The 21213-nt window shown below is 47.0% G+C and overlaps 1 protein-coding gene across 2 annotated transcripts in view; it reads left to right on the forward strand.

Moving 5' to 3' along the window:
• The window catches only part of LOC119865241 (sperm acrosome-associated protein 7-like), a 29231-nt gene extending 8301 nt beyond the window's left edge, over nucleotides 1-20930 (forward strand). The window contains exons 3-7 of one of the 2 annotated variants that reach the window (XM_038570069.1): nucleotides 133-234; nucleotides 1118-1225; nucleotides 3971-4018; nucleotides 18753-18833; nucleotides 20754-20930. In XM_038570069.1, coding sequence (XP_038425997.1) covers nucleotides 133-234; nucleotides 1118-1225; nucleotides 3971-4018; nucleotides 18753-18833; nucleotides 20754-20773 — 359 coding nt within the window. In that variant the 3' untranslated portion in view covers nucleotides 20774-20930. The remainder of the gene's footprint in view (nucleotides 1-132; nucleotides 235-1117; nucleotides 1226-3970; nucleotides 4019-18752; nucleotides 18834-20753) is intronic. The other variant, XM_038570070.1, reaches the window with a different exon arrangement.
• The last annotated feature ends 283 nt before the right edge of the window (nucleotides 20931-21213 follow it).

Consider the following 21213-nt stretch of genomic DNA (forward strand, 5'->3'; position numbering starts at 1 on the left):
TCTGCACAGGGCACCTGGGTCCCTGCTTCTAGTCGCTGCTTCACACGCTGCAGTAGGTCCCCGTGGGGGCAAAAGGGTCGTGGTCCTTCCTGTACCTCTGGCTTTAACACGTCCTTGTGTGCTTTTCCCAAGATGAAATTCTAGTCCAAGAGATGTTGGATCCAAATAAATCATCAAAGGCTGCAAAGCAAAGGACAGCATCACCATTATCAACAAAATTTTTCAAGGACAAAAGCAAGTATACATTTTTTAAACCTACAACTGCGTGTGTCCCTGGGTCTGTGGTGGTGGAGACACAATCCCATCATTCTGCCTTTAGGCAGAATCATTCTTTAGGGGCAACTACATCTGGGACAAAAGCAAATGAAGGGGAAAGAAACAGTTGTCCCAAACCATTTCTAGGACCTCCCCGAGACTGAGGAGTTTGAGCCTGGGCTGGCGGAGACGAGTTCCCTTTATTTTGGGGTGGTCTCTGGGGTGCACACACAAGCAAGGTCTTGTGCTCCAGCTGCAAGTCAGGCTCAGCCACCACAGGCACACGGGGCCCATGAAACAGGCACTTTCCACTGCCAGCACCCTGACGCGGGCCTAAGCCTCCTGAGACAGGCGCGGTGACCAGGACCCCGTTCCGCAGGGATAGAACTAAGGTCAGAAGGACTCGCCCAAGGCCCCCCAGTCAGTACAGTAGTGAGCCAAGATAAAGAACGTGCTTTGCTGAAGTGCAGCTCCGTGGTGTTCAGCACCCACCGAGGCCAGTGAACAGCACGCAGAGAACCGAGGCAGAGGGTCTGGGTGACACCTGCTCAGGGGTCACAGGGATCACAATCTACATGCGGTGCACACACTGCATCCAGGGCCAGGGAAGTTCAGCCTCGCCCCAGGACGGTGCTTCCGGAGGTCAACTCCAGTTCCTGGGATCAGCATCACCCACGGTCTGCCGCGGCCCACATGGCGGGGCTCGAGGGGGTCAGATGATGCCTGTGCACTTGCCAAAGCCCATTTACAGTAGGACTCGAAAACTCCAGTAGCATTCCATAAAATACAGGGTGGACCCAAAGGTCCGTGTATGTGTAATCAAAAAATCATTTCCTTATTTTTTCCATGTTCTTCATCAAAGATACCATCATGGATGAGACTTTTCAAGTTGGTGCTCCTCAGAGTTATCACGGACTCTCAGACAATTCACAATTCTCTATTGGCAATGAGGACAAAATTTTCAATAATGGTAAATGCACCCTGGTGATCACCCTCCTGCGCTGAGAACCTAGTGGGGAGGATGGAGGCGCCAGGCAGATGCGGATGGGGACCCCGTTACGGAGGATGCAAGTGCGGCTGGGGAGGGAGGCTGCTTCACTGAACCCAGTTGGGCAGGTTTCCCGTCTCTGTCGAGGAACCGCCAGCCCCACCGCGCGGTGACTCTGACCCTGGAAAAGCAGGGCAAGGCCAGAAGGTCCGCAGGCAGGTGGCCGCCTGGGGGGGGGGGGGCTGCCACACTGCCCGCCCCAGCCAAACTCCAGCTGGGTCAGAGCCCCTCCCGGGGGTGTGCAGGAAGAGCCAGCATCCCCTCAGGGAGGCCCCCAGGAGCGGGGCAGAGCGCCCCTCCAGCAGCAGGGGTTGCGGACAGGAATTCCGGTGTGCAAGGCTCCGCGGCGGAGGAGCTAGCACCCCGCGGAAGACAGATATTTTCTTTAAAGATTGTGCGGAAGAAAGGTCGCCCGTGTAGCTCGGGGGATACCTGCCCTGTGAGGTGTCGTGGTAGGAGGCGAGACCTTGCAAATGGCCACTTTCTGCTTCTGCCTCCCTCTGTGTTTGTTCATCGGATTCTTACCCATTGTTCTCATTCATTCCCTTGTTCCTTCCTCATTTGCTCACCCCGGATTTGCCTTGGGGCCCCCTCTACCTGGTCCCCATGTCCTGTTAATGTGCCCCCTCCTCTTGAGCACTTCCCAACTTTCTGTCACCAGGAGGTGTTCTAGGCCTCTTGCCTTTTCCCTGCCCCAACCCTGGAGTCTGATTTCTCTTCCTCCGAGAATAGAACTTAGAACTGAACAAGTGGGCGCCGAGTGGGCTTGAGGAGAATGCCATCGCTTCCAGCCTCCTCCTGCAGGCTGGGCTGGAACACATGTGAGCACACAGGGAGACACACGCACATGCACACAGACACGCGTACACATATGTGTGAACATGTGGATATGCATGCAGACGCACAGACACACTGTGCACACACGGATGCACATGCAGCCGGGCACACACGCGTGTGCACATCCAGATGCACATAAGACACACGTGTGCACAGAGATGCACACAGACAGACGTGTGCACACGCAGACACACAGACATGTGTGCACACATGGACACACAGACACGTGTGCACACAGAGATACATGCACACAAAGACAGATACACAGGCACACACGTGTTCGCACACACAGGCATCCACACAGACATGTGCACATGCAGACATATACACGCAGCCCCATGTGTGTATGCACAGAGACACACACACACAACTGTATCGTACTGTCGTCCTCCCTCTCTCTATGTAAAACCACGACTTCAAGCTGATACCTCTGACCTACCCAGCATCACAGGATTCCTCCAGGCGTCCTCCCCATTCCCTTGTAATTCTTTGTTAAAAATCTGGCTCACATTTTCCACAAAAAAATTTCCATTTAGCCCTCGAGGTTTAGAATTTGCTATGCTGCACCCCTGGGAAAATCAGATCTGCCGACAGGAGAAGGATGCTTGTGAGGAGTCTTTTGTCTCTAGTAATATGTGGTTTGCAAAGTCACCGGAGTGGGTCTTTCCTCCGGGCCGTCCTCTGCATGTGTTTCATGGCTCATTGCTACTGTTGGCACCGTTTTTGGTCGCCTTGTGCTATTGATTTTAGATATTTGTATTTGAATATGTAATGAGCATGACCATGGTTTTAAAAGTTATCACAAGGGGATCCCTGGGTGGCTCAGTGGTTTAGCGCCTGCCTTCGGCCCGGGGTGTAATCCTGGATTCTGGGTTCGAGTTCCACATCGGGCTCCCTGCATGGAGCCTGCTTCTCCCTCTGCCTGTGTCTCTGCCTCTCTGTGTGTGTCTCTCATGAATAAATAAAATATTTTTTAAATAAATAAAAGTCATCACAACAGGAAAAGGTCCATACCAGAAACTACTAGTGCCCACCACAATGCACATCCCCAAGGGAGACTGCCAGTCCTGTATTCCCTTTGGCATGTATGAGAAGATGCGCGCACACTCATATCTCCCTCCCTCGTTCCTGGAAGGTGCTCCCCATAGGTTTCCAGTCTCCACTTTGTTCCCTGTACACTGCGCAGAGAGTCACACCAAACTCTTCACGGAGAGAGTGCCTGGTTTTCCAGCTGTCGAGCACTCCCTGGCATAAACAAACAGTGGCTCATGCCCATGTGTGGTCTTTCTACCTGTTTCTGTTTTACCTCGTTCCTACAGTTACACACGATGGTGCTAGAACAGCCTGGTGTACATGTGTTTTCATATTGCTGGAGATGGAAACTCTCAGAACTGGGAAGCTGAGTCAGCGAACGAGTGGATATATTCTTTGTCTTTTTTTCTTTTTTTTTTAAGATTTTACATTTATTTGAGAGACTGAGAGAGCACAAGCAGGGGGAGCGGTAGAGGGAGAGGGAAAAGCAGACTCCCTGCTGAGCAAGGAGTCCAATGCAGGGCTTGATCCCAGGACCCTGAGGTTACGACCTGAGCCCAAGGCAGACTCTTCACTGACTGAGCCCCTCAGGTCCCCCTGTGAATACATATTCTTAATAGTCAGATGGCATCTGACTCAATGCTTCCATGATAACTTTCCAGACCACATTTTTAGATTAGATTTGAAAATGGTATTAGCATTTCAACTTAAAGGTCTAAAATAAAGTATGAGCCAAAACATTCATAAGTGTGTAATCAAAACACTGTCCACCTGTTTTTTCCATGTTCATCACCAAAGAACACAGCATTGATGAGAGTTACCAGATCGGCAGTCCTGAGGGTTTTGGTGAGTCACAGTTCTATTCTGGTGGTAATCACTGACTTTCCAAGGACAAGAAAGGTGACTTGGTTACCACCCTGCCTGCATGCCAGGGAGATGCAGGGTGGGCCAGTCATCTGCCTCGTTGGTTATGAATGAGAATGTCTCTGCCACTGTGTGCTTTAACTGTTTTTATTTGTGCATATGAACGCTATTGATTTCTGTAGGTTAATTTTTTGTTCTGCTATCGAATTAAATTCTTTTATTGCCTCAGTTCATTTTATCATGATTCTTTAGGGTTTTCCAAATATACTACATTATCATGTACAAATAGAATTTTCTTCTTTACTAATGTTATACATCTCATTGGTTTTTCTTGTCTAATTGCATTCTCATATTTCTCGAATAATTGTTGAAAGTAGCAATGTTACTGGGTTTCAATACTTTTGTTCACAGTCCTAGCGAAAATACTCCTAGTGTTTAGACAGTAAGTAAGATTCTGGCCCTAGGACAAAAAAGGCCTATGTATTTTAATATCTAAAGAAAGTATCCATCAATTTTTTAATAATACTTTTTCACAATCTTTTCCATTATCTCTGGCAATACTCAAATTTCTTTTCTTTAGACCTATTAATGTGAATGATGTATGAATGGATTTTCCAATATTGAACCAACCTTTCATTCTTAGAATAAATCTCACTTGATAAAAAAAAAAAAAAAAAACTCACTTGGTCATGTTGATTATTTTGGATTATGCTTATCAATGTTTTATTTAGTATTTTGTACCCAAGTGCAGTTCATAGGTAGTATTAGTCTCTAGGTTTTTTTTGTACTATCTCTATCAGGTTGAAATGTCAATGTTATACCTTGCTTCACAATTAAGAATTTATGTGTTTTTCCTCCCCCTTTTGAATATCTTAGAAGATTTAGAGTGCTGAAACCACCTGATCTTTTCAGAATTGTTAGAAATGCCTTGTGAAGCCATCTCTTTGTGGTGCTTTTTCTGGAGGAGTTCCTTGGTAACTTTTTCTGTTTCTTCCAGGAAAAGTGATTCATTTAGTCTCTCTTAATTAAATGGAGTTCAATTTTAGCATACGATATTTCCCTACAGAATGATCCATTTCTTCTGCATTCTCAAATGTATTTGCATGGAGGTCTCTAAATCATCTCATTATTTTAAAGATATCATTTGTTCCCACCACTATTTCCCCCTTGTCATTTCTTATTTTATAAATATATCTCTTTTTCTTCCTAATGAGGTAAACTAGTAGCATGTCTATTAAATTTTTCCCAAAATCTAGGGTATTTTCATTCGGTACTTTATTAATTTCTGCCTTTGTCATTAATATTTCCTCCTTTATGCTTTTTTATAGTGACTTTGTCTCCCTTCTTCCAGTTTTAGAGCTGAGTAATTCATTTATCTCATTTTACCAATAAGTGCTTGGTGCTCTGCTCCTCAAAATGTTAACCCATAGATTCTCATACATAACTATTTTAATTATCATTGTTTTCCAGAAATTCTACAAATTTGTATTTTCTTTTTACCCAAAAGTTGTCAATAAAATGTTTTCTAACTTCCAGGTGGTAGGACCTTTTTTCTTTGTTTCTGTTAATAATTTCTGGTTTTTATTATACTATGATCAGAAAATGGTTTTAGTAGTTCTACTTTGTGGCTAACTTATGCTTTCATTGCAACCTGATATATTATCAATTTTTGTGACTATTGCATGAGCACTTGAGAAGGTGTGTCCTCTGCTGTCAGGATGGGAAGGGTGTTTGGTGTGTCTTTATATTGTCTGCTTATTGATGATATTGTTTAGGGCCCTCTCTGCTTTCCTATTGTTTTCTCCCCTGATTCTTTTACTAGGATGATGTGTAAAATTCCTCCACCATAAATGTGTCTTTGTGTATGTATCCTTGCATTTCCCATAGTTTTTGCTTTATGAGCATGATTCTTGCAACATTTGGTATGTGGATTTTTATGAGCATTATATCTTCATTGTGAACTCTAGCTGTTAGTATGAAAAAGAGCCCTTCTTTGTCATGTTTAATGCTTTGGCGCTTGAATTTTACTTTCTCTGATATAAGGATCACCACTACCTGCTTTCTTACTATTTCAATGTACCTCCTGCATCTTGGTCCATTTCTTCATTTCTAAATACTGAAGCTGTATCGCTGTAGGTATACAAATATACTTGGATCTTGTGTTAGCCTTTTTAATTAAGAGGAAACTGCATCATGAAGTCCAAAGCCTCCCTCCAGGGGAAGGGTCAAGGAAACAGTGAGCCTGCATTTCATCTTTGCTTCTTCTCACCTCCTGCTACAGCCTGAGCAAGTCCTTCTAATTTTTTAGAGAAAGCTGAACAGGAGTGTTAAGGCAGCTCCCAATTCAACTTGGCTCCTAAACACAAAGGGAAGAATGTAAGGTGGAGCTGGGGGTATTGGTTTCCTGGGGAAAGTACGGCTGGTGCTTTGCTTCCGTACCACTCCCCACCCTGCAGCTGGTGCCAGGAGTTCTTCATGTGCCCCCCAGTTGACCATGACCTCCTGAGGAGGATGTTGTGTCCTCCTTGCCACCCAGCACTTTGTACAGAACAGGTGTCTATGGGTTCTGAATGAACGAATGAAGCATCACAGCTGAAGGGGAACCTGAAACTTGGGGTTCGTTTGAACACAAGACTGGCAAAGATGCTGCTACGGGAATATGTGGAGAAAAATGTCAGTTCATTAACACCAAGAAAAGGCAAAATTCTATAACGTTCTAACAACTTCACAAGTAAGTGAAAGGCAGTTCAGTAGAGTTGCTGCATGCTGAACCAGGCGCTGGGTTCTGGGATCACAGCTGAACCACCAAGCACCTGGCCCCAAGGTGCTCACAGCCTCGGCAGGAAAACTGGCCAGGAAGACAGCGTGCCAGAGGTGATCGTGGAGGAAGCCAGTTGGAAAACCAGGTGAGAAGAAGAGAAGCTCATAGAAGGCAAATGACAAAGACGACGTCTGGCACAGAGAAAAAACGAGACAAGGAGATGGGAACATCTGGAGAAAAACCATCTCCTTCATGGGAGTCGGCACTATCGGCTCCCCAAGACTCCTGGTCAGGGGACACCTTTCCGAAGGGAGAGGCTCTTGCAAGCCAAAGGTTTTCTTTTTTTTTTTTTTTTAATTTTTATTTATTTATGATAGTCACAGAGAGAGAGAGAGAGAGAGGCAGAGACACAGGCAGAGGGAGAAGCAGGCTCCATGCACCGGGAGCCCGACGTGGGATTCGATCCCGGGTCTCCAGGATCGCGCCCTGGGCCAAAGGCAGGCGCCAAACTGCTGCGCCACCCAGGGATCCCCAAGCCGAAGGTTTTCAAACTGCAAGGAGGCTACCACGAGTGGGCCATGAAATCGGCTCACTGGGGTGGCACCAACATTTAAACACAAGAACAGAATGAATGCAGAGAGCACGTGCTAATGATACTTCTGTTTCCAAGACAGAAAGTCCTATGTCGTGACACAACATCGCTCCCCGCCGTAGTAGGTGAGCCACGGAGCATCATCTGTGCCTCGGAGGCCAGGGGGCACCGGCTCCTTGCTGCTTGACAGCCGGGCTCCAGAAGTACTATCCACCTGGGCCTGGTTCTTGCGGTGGTCAGAACCAAGAACCACGAAAGCTCACTGTCTCTCTGTCCTGGGGGCGTTAGTCCCAGATGAGGGTGTCAGCAGATGGTTCCTTGGAGACCATGAGGGAGTCTCTTTCACACTCTCGCAGCTCCTGATGGTTTCCCCACAGTCTTTGGGGTTCCTTGTCTTCTAGAAGTCTGTCCCTGACCTTTGCCTTGTTATCATGTGGCCTCTTTCCTGTGTGTCTCTGTGTCTAAATCTTTTTTATAACAACACCAGGCCTGTTGGATTGGGGTCACACTGCTCCTGATGTGACTGCCTCATGACTCGTCATATCTGCAACAACCCCGTTTCCCCATCAGGCCAACACGAGAACTCTAGGGCAATGCATCACATCACCTGGCAGCAGACATGTTCAAGCCAGCATCCAGGAGACAGGTCACGGGGTTTCCCCACTGAATAAGGCCTGCATTTCCCATTTTATTTTAATTAAGAATAATGCGAAACTCACGGATCCCTGTCGTCTTTGCGGCAGTCTTTCCTGTCATGGTCTCCTGAGGTCACCACACTGGCCAAGAACAGAAAGGAACATGGGTCCTATGGCACTGGCAGGGCCAGGCAGGTGCCATGGTCACCAAAATGTTGCTTCTGAGTGATCAGTCCAGAGCCACTAGAATCTCAAACCCATCGTTGGAGCTTTTCTGTGCTGGAGCTGTTGTCTGTCAGGGAAATGACATTCCAGACTCTTCCCACTCCAGAGCCAGGACTGACATGCACTCAGTTTTGTGGGGCTGCTTGTGTACTGTGACACCACGACTATTCGAGGCTCTCATTCGTGGGCCGATCGTGGGTTTTCACCCTGAGCTTCATTGTTCTGGATGGGAAATCATGGGGAAATTCAACCAGCACATTATTGCCCATAACAACAGTGGTACTACCTCAGTGGGCCCTACAGTAGGAGGAGGGGCTCCCTCGGGCCACCTGGGGGTGTAGGCGCTGAGGAGGACCGTGGTAGAGGATGTGTGGATGGGCCTGACACTGTCATGTGTGGGTCTTAAGCTCACGAGATGGTGGTACAGGTGCCTCTAAGGAGCAGCCTGGGGTGACAGCCCAGCCACTCAGGGTGGGAAGCCACTGTCACTGCCTTCCCAATCTAGGGAAACAGATTATGCAGCCAGTGAGAGAGTGGCCATCACCCAGAGGACAACTCCTCCACCAGAACTCAGAGACTCCGCCTGCAACCAGCGTGGCCCCTTCTAGGAGACCCGCCACGCCCACACCACCTGAGGCCCAGAGCGCCACAGGTAGGGCCTGAGACAGGTGGACTCTGGGAGGTGTCGTGCTGGCCCAGGGTGGCCACATACAGCAGGCACTCAGCAGAGTCACGGCTGAGCCCAGCATCCAGAAAAATCTACTTTCTCCCTAAAAGCCACGTGAACGTAGCCCTCTCCAAAGAGCAAGCAGACCATGCGAAGCCACCTGCCATGTGTACTACCAACGGTCGTCTAGATGACGACGATGTCACACAGACACACAGGACCATGACAGATGGAGAAACAGCTGTGGGCACACACCTTACCTGAGAAGAAGACAGCTTATTGGAGAAGATGATATTTTGACTTGAAAAGCTGTTTCTTCAAGTAACTTCATCCTTGGGAGGACCCGGAGGAACCTGTGGTTGTCTGCACACCTGTTCTAAGGAGACTTTCTTGTCCACTGCCCCCGGCACTTACCCTAATGCTCTTCCTTGTATGTCCATGGAAGGGGATAGACCATGGCGATACTAGACATCATGACATGCCCTAGGCTGTGAGCCCCTCCAGGACAGACACCAGGATGCCCGTGGGCATTGTAGCTGGCACGTGGTCGCTGCTCACAGAGTCGGGAGTGAGCACTTGGATAGTGTGTGTGGTTGTCAACAGTCTCGTCATGAAAACTCATTATTCCTCCGTGATCATGATGAGCATTGTGGTGACAATGACATTGCACCCTGGGAGGGCTTGTGTGCGCGGCACTGTCGTGTTTGAATCACCCCATCAGACCTCACAGCAACCCCGTGTCAGGCCCATTTCACAGAAGAGGGATGTGAGGTCCAAGGGCTGAGGCGCTTGCCCTGGTGAGCCCTGGGGTGTGGGCCGAGGGACCTGCTCTTGATACCAGGTGAGAGACCGTTTCAAGGACCCTTGAGAAGCCTGTGCTGGATGGTTTCCCAGAGGCCGCCGGGAGGAGCCCGGCTCTGGTGACCAGCTCTGCTGGTGGCCCCGCACCACAGCCACCCTCCCTATCTCCCTCAGCAAATCCCACCTGCTCTGTTACTGTGCTGGAAACCTTGCCAGGGAGAACAATGAGGCGGTGATTTACCTTTCAGTTGTCCACTGCAGGAAATGATTACCATCTAAGGAGCCAGCAGGGAGTGCTTCCTGCCTCCCTATGGGGCCTCAAGGGCGGGGTCCAGGAGCCTTGTAGCCCCACGAGCCCAGCTCTCCCAACACCCATGACCGGGCAGATTTGTCTAGAACTTCCTCCTGTCGACAGAAAATCATCTCCACTCAGGAGCTCCTGGGCCATGAGGTCTCCTGATGCCTCCTCCCTACATTGCTGACTTAAAGTTGAATGCAGACTTTTGCTCCTCCATCGTCCAAGACCCCCATAGTTTGCAGTGATTTCATCTAAACTAGGTTAGAAGTCCACTCGTATTACTGGCGGACAAATGGTCGTCATCTCTGTCTCTGGCCAACCTCGATTTGGGGACTTGGGGGCTTCCAAACTGGGAGAAGTGACTGAGAACTATCACACTTCCCTGAGAACTAACATAGTGGGCTGAGCCATTAGAAGTGATGGCGCAGGGGACCCTGGGTGGCTCAGTTGCTTCGCCTCAGGTCATGATCCCCAGGGTCTTGGGATCCAGTCCCACATCGTCTCCCCGCAGGGAGCCTGCTTCTTCCTCTGCCTGTGTCTCTGCCTCTCTCTGTGTGTCTCTCATGAATAAATCTTTTTTAAAAATAGAAATGACAGCACAGGTCAGAAACGGTCCAATACCCTGGTCCCTGGAACCCTCGCAGGGGCCCTCGCGGCTCAGCGTGGCTGGGGCGCCACTCAGGCTCCCTCCTCTCCGTGCTCCCTCTCAGCACCCCTGCTCTGCTGGGAGCAGAGGCGCATCCTGCTCCTGTTGCCTCAGGCGGGGCGTTTCCCCCGCTGGACAAGCTTCCCTGAGCTCCAGCGTCCGCCCCAAATGGGCACACAGGCTGGCTCCCAGAGGGTCGTTCTTGTGCGCCTTTGTTTCCCAAACAGAGGGACCCAAGTGTCTTGGTCTCATTGTTCAGGGCAACGCTGAGCTCCACCACTGACCTCCCCAAAGACATAGAAGTATAGTCAACATGACACTGTCCTGAGCCACACCTCGGGATTGTGGGGCAACGAGGGTTTAAAGTAGGCGCCAAGGAATGAATCTCTAATGCGAAATTCTGGCCACCACAGCAGGGCCCCTCTTGCAAACCCACTGGCTCCCTCTCTCGGGTTGCTAAGTGGCAGGATTACACCGATCATGTAATAGGACCTTTCCCTGACACATGATCACTTTCAGCTTGATGTTAAACCCAGGTTCTTAGTGGGGTTTGTCATCTTCCAATGGGAATCCAACTAGCCCTCCTGACATCTTTCTCGGCTGAAGGGGAGGGGGAATGGACAAGTTTCTGTGGGGCATGGGATTGTGGGACGGAGTGCAGGGCAGACAGTACGAGCCCGTCAGACCTTGGTTCCCCCTCTTACCGGCTGTGTAATCTCAGCTAAGTGACCTCCCTCTCTGAACCTACAGTTCATCATCTGCAAGCTGAAGGTCAGATTGCTTTGAGTGGTGGGGTTGCTGGGACCAGTAAGTGGGATGACAAAGGTAAGAACTCGGGGCAGGTGATGATTCATAGGATACATTAGGTGTTCTTACCAGATATCCTGTGTTTTGGTAAGATGCAGCACACTCTAGTGAAATCCGGCCTCATTACAAACTCACGTAACCATCCGCACAAACATGACACAGAAGAGGTCCATCGCCCCAAAAAATTCCATGCTCTCTGTACTCAGCTCTTTCCACCATCTCCATCCCTAAGACTACTGACTTGTGTCCTGTTTCTATAATTTTCCCTTTTTCAGAATGTCATATATGTACACCATGTAGACTTTTGAGTCCGGTCTCCTCGACTAGCACAATGTTTTTGGGATTCTTGCACGTTTGTCCATTGGTGCTTCTCCCATCGCTGAGGAGTGTTCTGTTGTGGCCACTACTGGCTCACTCCTCATTCACCAGCTGGATGACATCTGGCTTGTTTCCAGGTTTGGGAATTTCAAATAAAGCACTTAGAGACATCTGCATACAGGGCTTTTATGGTTTTACCATAAACTGAGGTATGGCAACTGTGTTCATAAGAAACTGTCAACATAGTTTTGCATTCTTGCCACACAGCGAGAGTTGCCCTGGATCTTCCTCAACACTTAGTATAGTATTAATCTGCATTTCCCCCAATGACTAATAATATCGAGCATATTTTCATGTGTTTATTTGCCATCTGAATATCTTTTCCAGTCAAGCGTCTTTTCAAATATTTTGCTCATTTTCACTAGTTTATTTTCTTACTGTTGAGTTTTGAGAGGTATTTCTATATTCTGTATACAAGCCCCTTGTCAGATCTGTGGCTGCAAAGATTGTCTGCCGGGCTGTGGCTCACTTGTCATTGCTTAGCAGTGTCTTTCAAAGATCAGGAGTTCTTAATATTGGTCAAACTCAACTTATCAATTTTCATTTTTGGTGTCAAATATAAGATATCTTTGCCTAATTCAAAGTCAGAGATATTCTCTAGGTTCTTTTCCAGAAGCTTTAAAGTTTTAGACTTTACATTTAGGACTAGGATCCATCTTGAGTTAACTTGTGTGAATGGTGTCAGGTCAGGATTATTTTGGTTTGGTTTCTTGCATGTTGACGTCCAGGTGTTCCAACACCATTCATTGAAAGACTCATCTTTCTCTGTTGAATTAATTGCCTTTGCATGTATGTTGACAACTAGTTGATCTTGTACATGTGGGCCTATTTCTGGGGTCTGTTTGGTTCCACTGACCTAGGACCTACTCTTTTTCAGCTGTCACAGAGTCTCGGTTACTATATGTTGATGCCAAGATTTGAAATCAGGTCCATGTGACTCCTCCCATTTTGCTCTGATTTTTTTTTTAATATTTTATTTATTTATTCATGAGAGACACAGAGAGAGAGGGAGAGACACAGGCAGAGGGAGAAGCAGGCTCCACGCAGGGAGCCTGATGTGGGACTCGATCCCGGGTCTCCAGGATCATGCCCTGGGCCGAAGGCGGCGCTAAGCCCCTGAGTCATCCGGGCTGCCCTGCTCTGATTTTCAAAATCAGTTTGGCTTGTCTTCTCATATAAATTTTAAAAACAGCTTATTAATTTCTGTGGAAAACTTTTGTTGGGACCTTGGTTGAGATTGTTATAAATCTATAGATCAGTCTGGTGGGCACTGACTTCTTAACTGTATTCAGCCTTCCGCTCTATAAATGACCCCATTCAGGGGCACCCGGTGGCTCAGTCAGTGAAGCGTCTGCCTTCAGCTCAGGTCATGATCCCAGGGTCCTGGGATTGGGCCGGGTGGCAGGCTCCTCACTTGGCGGGAGTCTGCTTGTCCCTCTCCTGCCCCTCCCCCGACTAGTGCTCTCTGTCTCTATATATTTCTCTTTCAAATAAATATGAACGACGCCATTTATTTAGGTCCCCTTCGATCTCTCTCACCAGTGTTTTGTGGTGTTCAGCATAAAGACCTTGCATATATTTTATTAGATTTATACATAAATATTTCATATTCTTGGTGTTATCATAAATAATACTGCTTTTTAAATTTCGACTTCCAATTGTTCATTTCTAGTGTATAGATATGTGATTGTTTTGTACAAGACTCTGTACCCTACCACCTTGCTCTCCTCACTCTTCAGTTCAGAAAGCTTCCCTGTGGATTCTTGGGGATTTACTATATAGTGAATCATGTCATCTGTGAATAGATGGGTTTTTCCTCTCCAACACATAGACCTTCCATTCATTTTCCTTGCCTTACTCCACTAGCTCCAGTACAAGGTTAAATACAAATGGTAAGAACAGACTTTTTTTTCAAATTCAGGTGTATCTGTTGTGGGCATAGAGAACCTCTTTGCAAGACATCAGATAGTAAACATTTTAGTCTTCAAGGGCAATATGCTTTCCTGTTGCAACTACTTAACTCTGCCATTGTAGCACAGAGGTAGCCAAAGACAATACATAAAAGAATGGGTGTGGCTGTATTCCAGTAAAACCTTATTTATTGAAACTAGTGCTGATCTGTATTTGGCCTATAAGCCTTAAGTTGCTAACCCCTGATCTGTTGAAATGATCAGTTAGTTTTTCTTTATTCTGTTCATATGGGAATTGTATGTCTTGATTTTTTTTTTTTAAGATTTTTTATTTGTTCATGAGAGACACAGAGAGAAGCAGAGACAGAGGCAAAGGGAGAAGCAGGCTCCCTGTGGGGAGCCTGATGCGGGACTCAATCCTGGGACTCCAGGATCACTCCCTGAGCCAAAGGCAAATGCTCAACTGCTGAGCCACCCCGGAGTCTCATGTCTTGATTTTTGAGTGTTGAAATCACACCTGTGTTTTAAGATAAACCCATGATACAGTTTCCTTTCCATATATTTTGGATTCAATTTGCAAAAATTTAGTTAAGAATTTTTGTCTCTATGTTCATGAGTGATACTGGCCTGTAGTTTTTTCCTCTCTGATGCTTTTGTCCAGTTTTGGTTTCAAGGTAATAATGGCCTCACAGAAGGAGTTGAGAAGTATATTCTTTTCTTTAATTTCCTTGATATATCTGTATGAAATGGATATTATCTTTAATATAAAATGTCTGATAGAATTTACTAATTAAGACATTAGGGCCTTTATTTTTCTTTGTGGAAAGATTTTTAAGTACACATTTTATTTCTTTTGTACCTGGTGACGGGCACTGAGGAGGGCACTTGATGGGATGAGCACTGGGTGTTCTACCATATTGGCAAATTGACCTTAAATAAAAAATGTGAAAAAACAAATTTTATTTCTTTTATAGATAAAGGGCTATTTAGTGTCTCCTATATCTTCCTTAGTGAGCTTTGTTAGTTTGTGTCTTTAGAGAAATTTGTTCATTTCATCTAAATAGCAAAAGGTCATAACAGTCTCTTATTGCCCATTTTAATGTTTGTAGGAACAACTCTCTCATTCTTGATATCAGTAATTTGTGTGTTGTTTTTTATTTGGGGTTTTCTTTTTTTTATCCCTAGTGATATAATTAGGGACAAAATGATCTCAGAGAATCAGGCTTTTGGTTTCATTTTTCTGTATTGTTTCTCTATTTTTTTTGTCATAACCTTTTCCTCTCTTAATTTTATTGTTTTCTTTCCTCTGATTATTTTGAGGGTTTTTTCTCTCCTTTTTAAAATGTCTTTAATGACTTGTTAAGGTGAATACTTAGGTCAAAGTTTTGAGACTTTTCCTCTTTTTTATCATGAACATTTAGTTCCTCTTAGCTCTACTTTAATCTCGTCCTACAAATATTAATCAGTTCAAAATGCTTTATAACTCATCTTTTAAATTTGTTCTTTGACCCACAGGCCATTTAGAAATGTACTATTTCATTTTCAAATATTTGGAAACTTTTCCAACACCACTATGTTATTAATTTATGGTTCAATTCTGTTTTGGTCAGAAAACACACATTATAAGACTTGGATCTTTTAAATGCATTTTTAAAAACCTTAAATATGGCCTAGAATATATTGTACTTTAGCAAGTATTCCACGTACACTTGAAAAGAATGTGTATATGTTGTGTATTTGTGGAATATTTTATAAATGTCAATTAAATCAAGTAGGTGAACCTCCATGTTCAAGTATTCTATACACTTACAGAATTTCTGTCTCCTTGTTTGCTCAACTCTTAAGAAAGCAGAATTGAAATCTCAGTTGATAATTGTGAATTTGCTGATCATATCTTTTGGTTTTCCCAGTGTTCATTTCATATAGCTCAAAGCACCTTCATTGCATCTCATCTGCATGCATAAAAATATTGTTATATCTTCTTGATTAATTACTGCTTTAACATTAAGAAATGACCCTCTTGGGCAGCCCCAGTGGCTTAGCAGTTTAGCGCCACCTTCAGCCCAGGGCATGATCCTAGAGACCCGGGATCGAGTCCCATGGCAGGCTTCCTGCATGGAGCCTGCTTCTCCCTCTGCCTGTCTGTCTCTCTCTCTCTCTCTCTCTGTGTATCTCTAATAAATAAATAAAATCTTTAAAAAAAATAAAATTTAATAAACTCTGAGGAAAAATCATAAAAAAAGAAAGAAATGACCCTCTTTATTCCTAGTGATATTCTTGGCTCCTAAAGACATTTTGTCTAAAATTTAAATAGACATTTTAGCTTTCTTTTGATTAGTATTCACCTGGGTGATCCTTTCCATCATTTTATTTTTAACCTACTTTTGCTTTATATTTAAAGTGGGATTTTGTAGGCAGTGTACAGTTAGGTCTTGCTTTTGTATGTAATCTGAGAATTTATGCTTCTTGAACATATGGGATATGGTGTTATGATAAATTTTAATATCCTTGCCTTCTAATTCTACTATCTATGTCATTTCTGGGTCAGTTTTGATTGATTAATTCTTCTCATTATAGGTCATTTTCTTAAAGATCATATTTTATTGCTTACTTTCAAGCCTGATCATTTTTGTTTGGATGCCAAATATTATATATTTTACTAGCAAGCTTTGCTCTTGAACCCAGTTAAATAACTTTGAAAGAGTTGATCCTGTTGAGGTTCACATTTAAGCTTTGTTCTGTAAAGCAATTAGCACTTATTCTGAAGTTAATAATCCCCAATACTAAGGCAATACAATTCTGGAGTACCCTCCCCAATGCCTTGTGTATAATGAGGCTTTTTATGTTTACCACGGGGGATGCCAACTACTGGCCTGTGTGAGCTCTGGAAATTTTTCTGTTGCCCTTTTATGTGGTTCTTTTTCCATCCTCAGGCTTCCTATGTCTTCTCACTGACCCCCAGCTGGAGACTTGAGGCAAACTTCTGAGGTCTCGGAGTTCTCTGACCTCTCTAGGTGTTGTGAGCTCTCCTAGTTCCATCTCCTCCTGGTGAGACCACAGGGCTCTGCCTCTGTCCTCACTCATCATGCCGGACTGGAAACTCTCCAGGCAGGAATGGGCGGGGTCATGAGGAGCCCCTTTTGATTTCCCTTCTCAGGGATGACTGTCCCTTACTGCCTGCTGTCTGATGTATGGGAAATTATTATTTCATATGTTTTTTTTTTCTAGTTCGTAAGTTAAATTGGGAAGTTAAATCTGGTCCTTGCTACTCCATCTTTTCCAAGCATGAAAGTTCAAACAGTGGACTTTCACCCACGTAGTTCCATTGGGAATCCTGTAGCTATGAAAAGCCCTGCATTTCAACTCTGACGAAATCTCCAGGATGGCCTGGAAGGAGAAAGAGCCAGAGACCTTGCCCTGCATTCTTTCCCAGCTAGGCCTCCTACCATCTCAGTGACTTTAGGCAAAGCTGCTTTGCTTCACTGGGGTCTCATTTACAAATGGAAAGTAAACATTTCCCATGAGCCTCATCAGGTGTATTGATGTTCAAATGGACCCACACCTATATAGGGACTGTGCAAATGTTATCATGATATATGGAATCCTAAAGGCTAAAGATATACTCCAAAATAAGCAAACTTAAGATGCAAAATTTTATACCTATTGATGAATTGTATGTTTCCACAAGTCAGTCAGCCTGAACTGTCTGACAAAATTTCCTAAGCATCTTCCTCTAAAAAATGTCAATGTGGCTTTAAATATTCAGTGAGTGTATGATGTTGGCAACAATCTTTGCAGTATGGATTATCACTGGAAGACAGAAATGGAAGGCAATTGTGGCCTACAGGAGGAAGCTGGAACTGAGGGGTCATTGTTGGAACTGGCTTTATTTCCCACAGATACTCTTCTTCCAAATTTTAAAATTCTACCATGGGCTTATAATACATATTACAAATAAGAATTTGTTGCCTTAAAATAACTCGCAGTAATATTTTAAAAGCCTGAAGCAGCTTGAAGGATCTGCAGAGAACATCTTTCTCTTGTTGCCAGAATAACCAACCACCTGTGTGATTTCCACAATGTCTAAAACGTCTCCATGACCCAAATCACCACTCCTGACATCTGAAGTGTGCCTAAACTTCGGGTTCTGTTACAATCTAAGTGTCCCATGATACATACAGAATTTTATCCCACAGTCAGTAATTTTGTATTGGCATTAGCTTCAACAAAAGATTCATTCACTCAGTAAATACCTACTAACACCTGCTAGATGCTTATAGGTAAATAAAGGTTGTTATTTTCTAACCACCCACAAAGCAATGAGAGATGCAGACCACCCAGCAGCAAGTTAAGATTCATATGTTGAACAAATATAAATTTTTCTTAAATGTTCTTGGCTGTCCTCAAATAGAGTTTTGGGAGAACTTTTGATTCTAGGGGTCTCCTTGATACATTTTGAACATAGGGAAGGTCAGGAAGGAAAAGGGTGAGAGCACCCTGTAGGTCACAGTTAAGGCTTCATCCCGAGGAAAGGAACCTCCCAGGCTGGGTGCTGCTCTGAACAGGCCCTTTTCACCCTGACTCTGTGGGACCAGTGACTACTCTGGACTCATCCCATGAATCAACACTCTGCCCCTCTCATCAGTGGCGAGACTGGTCCCACACAATATTGATAAAAAGGCCTGGACAGGGCAAGGGTAGGAGTTCACCCTTTTGAGGAGTGAAATGTCTTATAAAATATATGTCCAGATGCAAGGAGAGTATCCAAGTGACCAGGAGCATCAACCACAGAAGGAACCAAGCTAGCACATCCTCAGAATGTAAGGAGAAAACAGAGAAAGCATGACGATGCGAGTCTCCACCTGGACCTGAGCACAAGCCACACACTCTCGGTCCTGGGCTTCCTGAAAGCCTCTGAGGTTGAAAAGAGAAGATGTTTGGGATCATGCCTCAATGACTGACCAAATCCTGATCATGGAATTTATTTTTCCCACAGGAAAGAAGAATTCACAAAACGATCAATATAAAAAACTGTCAATTCTGGACAAAATCCTTCAAAACATTGGAAAATCTGCAGGTAAACTGGAATAATAGATAAGTGGCTCCTTGTGCTGGGATGCCCCCCGTCATGAAGAGACATAAACCAGTTGCCCCACACGGTTTCCTGTGTCATCAGACTCTGCCCCCCCAGTCCAAATTCAAGGAGTCCTGGGCATGTGGGGCCACTGTCATACACCCCGGGCCGGGGAGGTCCCCAAACCTCACTGTGGGCGCCTCCCACCTGGGACTGAGTCCCACACCTGCGGTCACCCCCAGCATCCAGCCCCCGGCCCCCTGCCCTTTCAGACAACTCCCTAGTTGCTGAGGTCAGCCCACAACTCCCCTGGAGGCTTCTGCCCAGGCCCCAGGTTTCTCCTTCTCCCTGGAACTTTCCAGAACACCAGGAAACTTCTCCAGGCCGCTCCTCTCCCGTCCTCCCAGCCTCTCCCAGGTAGACTCTAGTCACAGAGATGGTTCAGATGAACACCTCCAGCCTTCTACCTGCCACATACCCATCCACGCACCCTAAGCCCGACTTGTTTTGGGGACGCGTCACACCCTAATTCCCAGCTAGTGTCAACGAAGACTTGCAAGGATCTGTAAATGTGACTGTTAAGCCACAGCAGGGGGCTCCTGGTAGAGCCCGCGCAGGACCAAACCCACCTGGCCAGCCCCCACCTTCGCCTGCCGTGTACCGAGCTCCTACCGGGGCCAGCACCGCTCAGGGCTCCCGGGACTCCGCCCGGTGGCGGAGCCCACGTTCCAGGGCACGGTTGGGCGGCCTCTCCGTTCCACCTGCTGGGACCCCTCTGGGTCTCCCCTCCCCCCGTCGGCTGCTCCTCCAAGCCCCCGACCAGCCTCCGTGCAGCCAGCCTGCCGTCTTGTACTTTGTGGAAATGCCGGCCAGGGTGGAGTCACAGACGCGTCACTAGAGACCTCCCGGGTGTGCGAGTTGTCACCACGCGCGGCCAGGGCCCCTCCGACTGTGCGGGGCCAGAGCCAGCCCTGGAGCCTCAAACTCCCAGGCCCCGGCCTGCACCTGGCGCCTGCAGGCCCCCCAGTGTAGTCAGAGGCAGAGAGGGACGTTAGGGTTTGCTGCACCTGCTGTGCATCCACCGACCGTTCAGGTCACAAGAGACGTCGCCAAACTCCCGGCCCCCAGGGCCTTGCGAGCTCTGTCGAGAGAACAGTAAAGCCTCCCACGACCCAACGCCTAAGGCAGGGCTTTTCCACCTGCTGGAGCTCCTGCAGGTCGGCTCCGCGTCTGGGGGTCCGGGGGTGGGCGGCGGACGCCCCTGAAGGGCCAGGGCGGGGGGCCAGCAGTGTGTGGGCAGGAGCCGTCCTTGGCGGGGACAAGGGGGCCTGACGTCACAGGAGCTGGTCCATGCGGCCGCCCCTGAGGGCAGGGGACACTGCCCAGCCAGCGGAGCTCAGAGGAGCCCCCGCAGGGTCTGGGGGCGGAAGGCGGCGGCACTAGGCCTCATAGGGTGCGGTCTGGCCCCCCACCCTGGCCTCCTCTCTGTGCCGGCCTCTGCGTGGCTCCTCCCCTCTCTGCGCTGCTCCTCCCTCGGGGTCACGGCCTCCTGTTCCCCAAGACCCTGCCAGTTCTCTCCCCCACCTGACTCACTGCCAACCTCACCCCAACCACACCTTCCCCTGCTCCCTCCTGCAAGGACGCTGCCACGTTAGCCCTGACTCTCCAGGTGCCGTCTTGTCCCCACCATCCTCTGCGCATCTGCAGGGTGGTGTCTGTCGTGCAAGTTCACCTCCCCCCCACCCCCCGACCCGGGACTCTCTCTTCTCAAGGCTCCATCCAGCCCCCACAGCACCTGCAACTACTGCCCACAGACCAGGGACACTGGCAGCTGGCTTCAGGCTTCTCTAGTTCCCGGGAGGGTGGAAAGGCAGGCTCTCGGAGCAGAGTGCCTAGAATTTCACAAATAAATCTCTCTCCAAGCAGGGCACTCTTTGCAGTAAATGGAAGAGGAGGGGGAGGCTCTGAAGAGGTGCAGAGGGCAATCAGCACGGCCACCTGCTCTGAGGGAGCCCCCTCCACAGGAAATCCAGACTTCGTGAGACCCCATAGCCCCACACTCAGGAATAAAGTGCATATATGTGCACATGTTGTTAACCATGCTGTACAAGGAAATGTGTTTTATTCATGAAATCCCAAGTAGAGCTCAGCTATTCAAATGTTAAGCTAGAGGGTTTGTGGATTTCTTTTTTCTTTTTCTTTTCGAATAGGACGGGGTTTAAGGAAGCTCTGCTCAGCTTCTGAGAATTCGGTCCATGATGAACCCAAGTGAGCCCTGCACACCTGCACCTTGCAGAGTACGCAGGCACATGTGCTCAACACACAGGCGACATCCTTGCATCGTGATGAGTCCCAGGCAAGCTGTGTCTCTGGGGTGTGGGAG

This window comes from Canis lupus, chromosome 22, assembly GCF_011100685.1.
Source record: "Canis lupus familiaris isolate Mischka breed German Shepherd chromosome 22, alternate assembly UU_Cfam_GSD_1.0, whole genome shotgun sequence".
Taxonomy (NCBI): domain Eukaryota; kingdom Metazoa; phylum Chordata; class Mammalia; order Carnivora; family Canidae; genus Canis; species Canis lupus.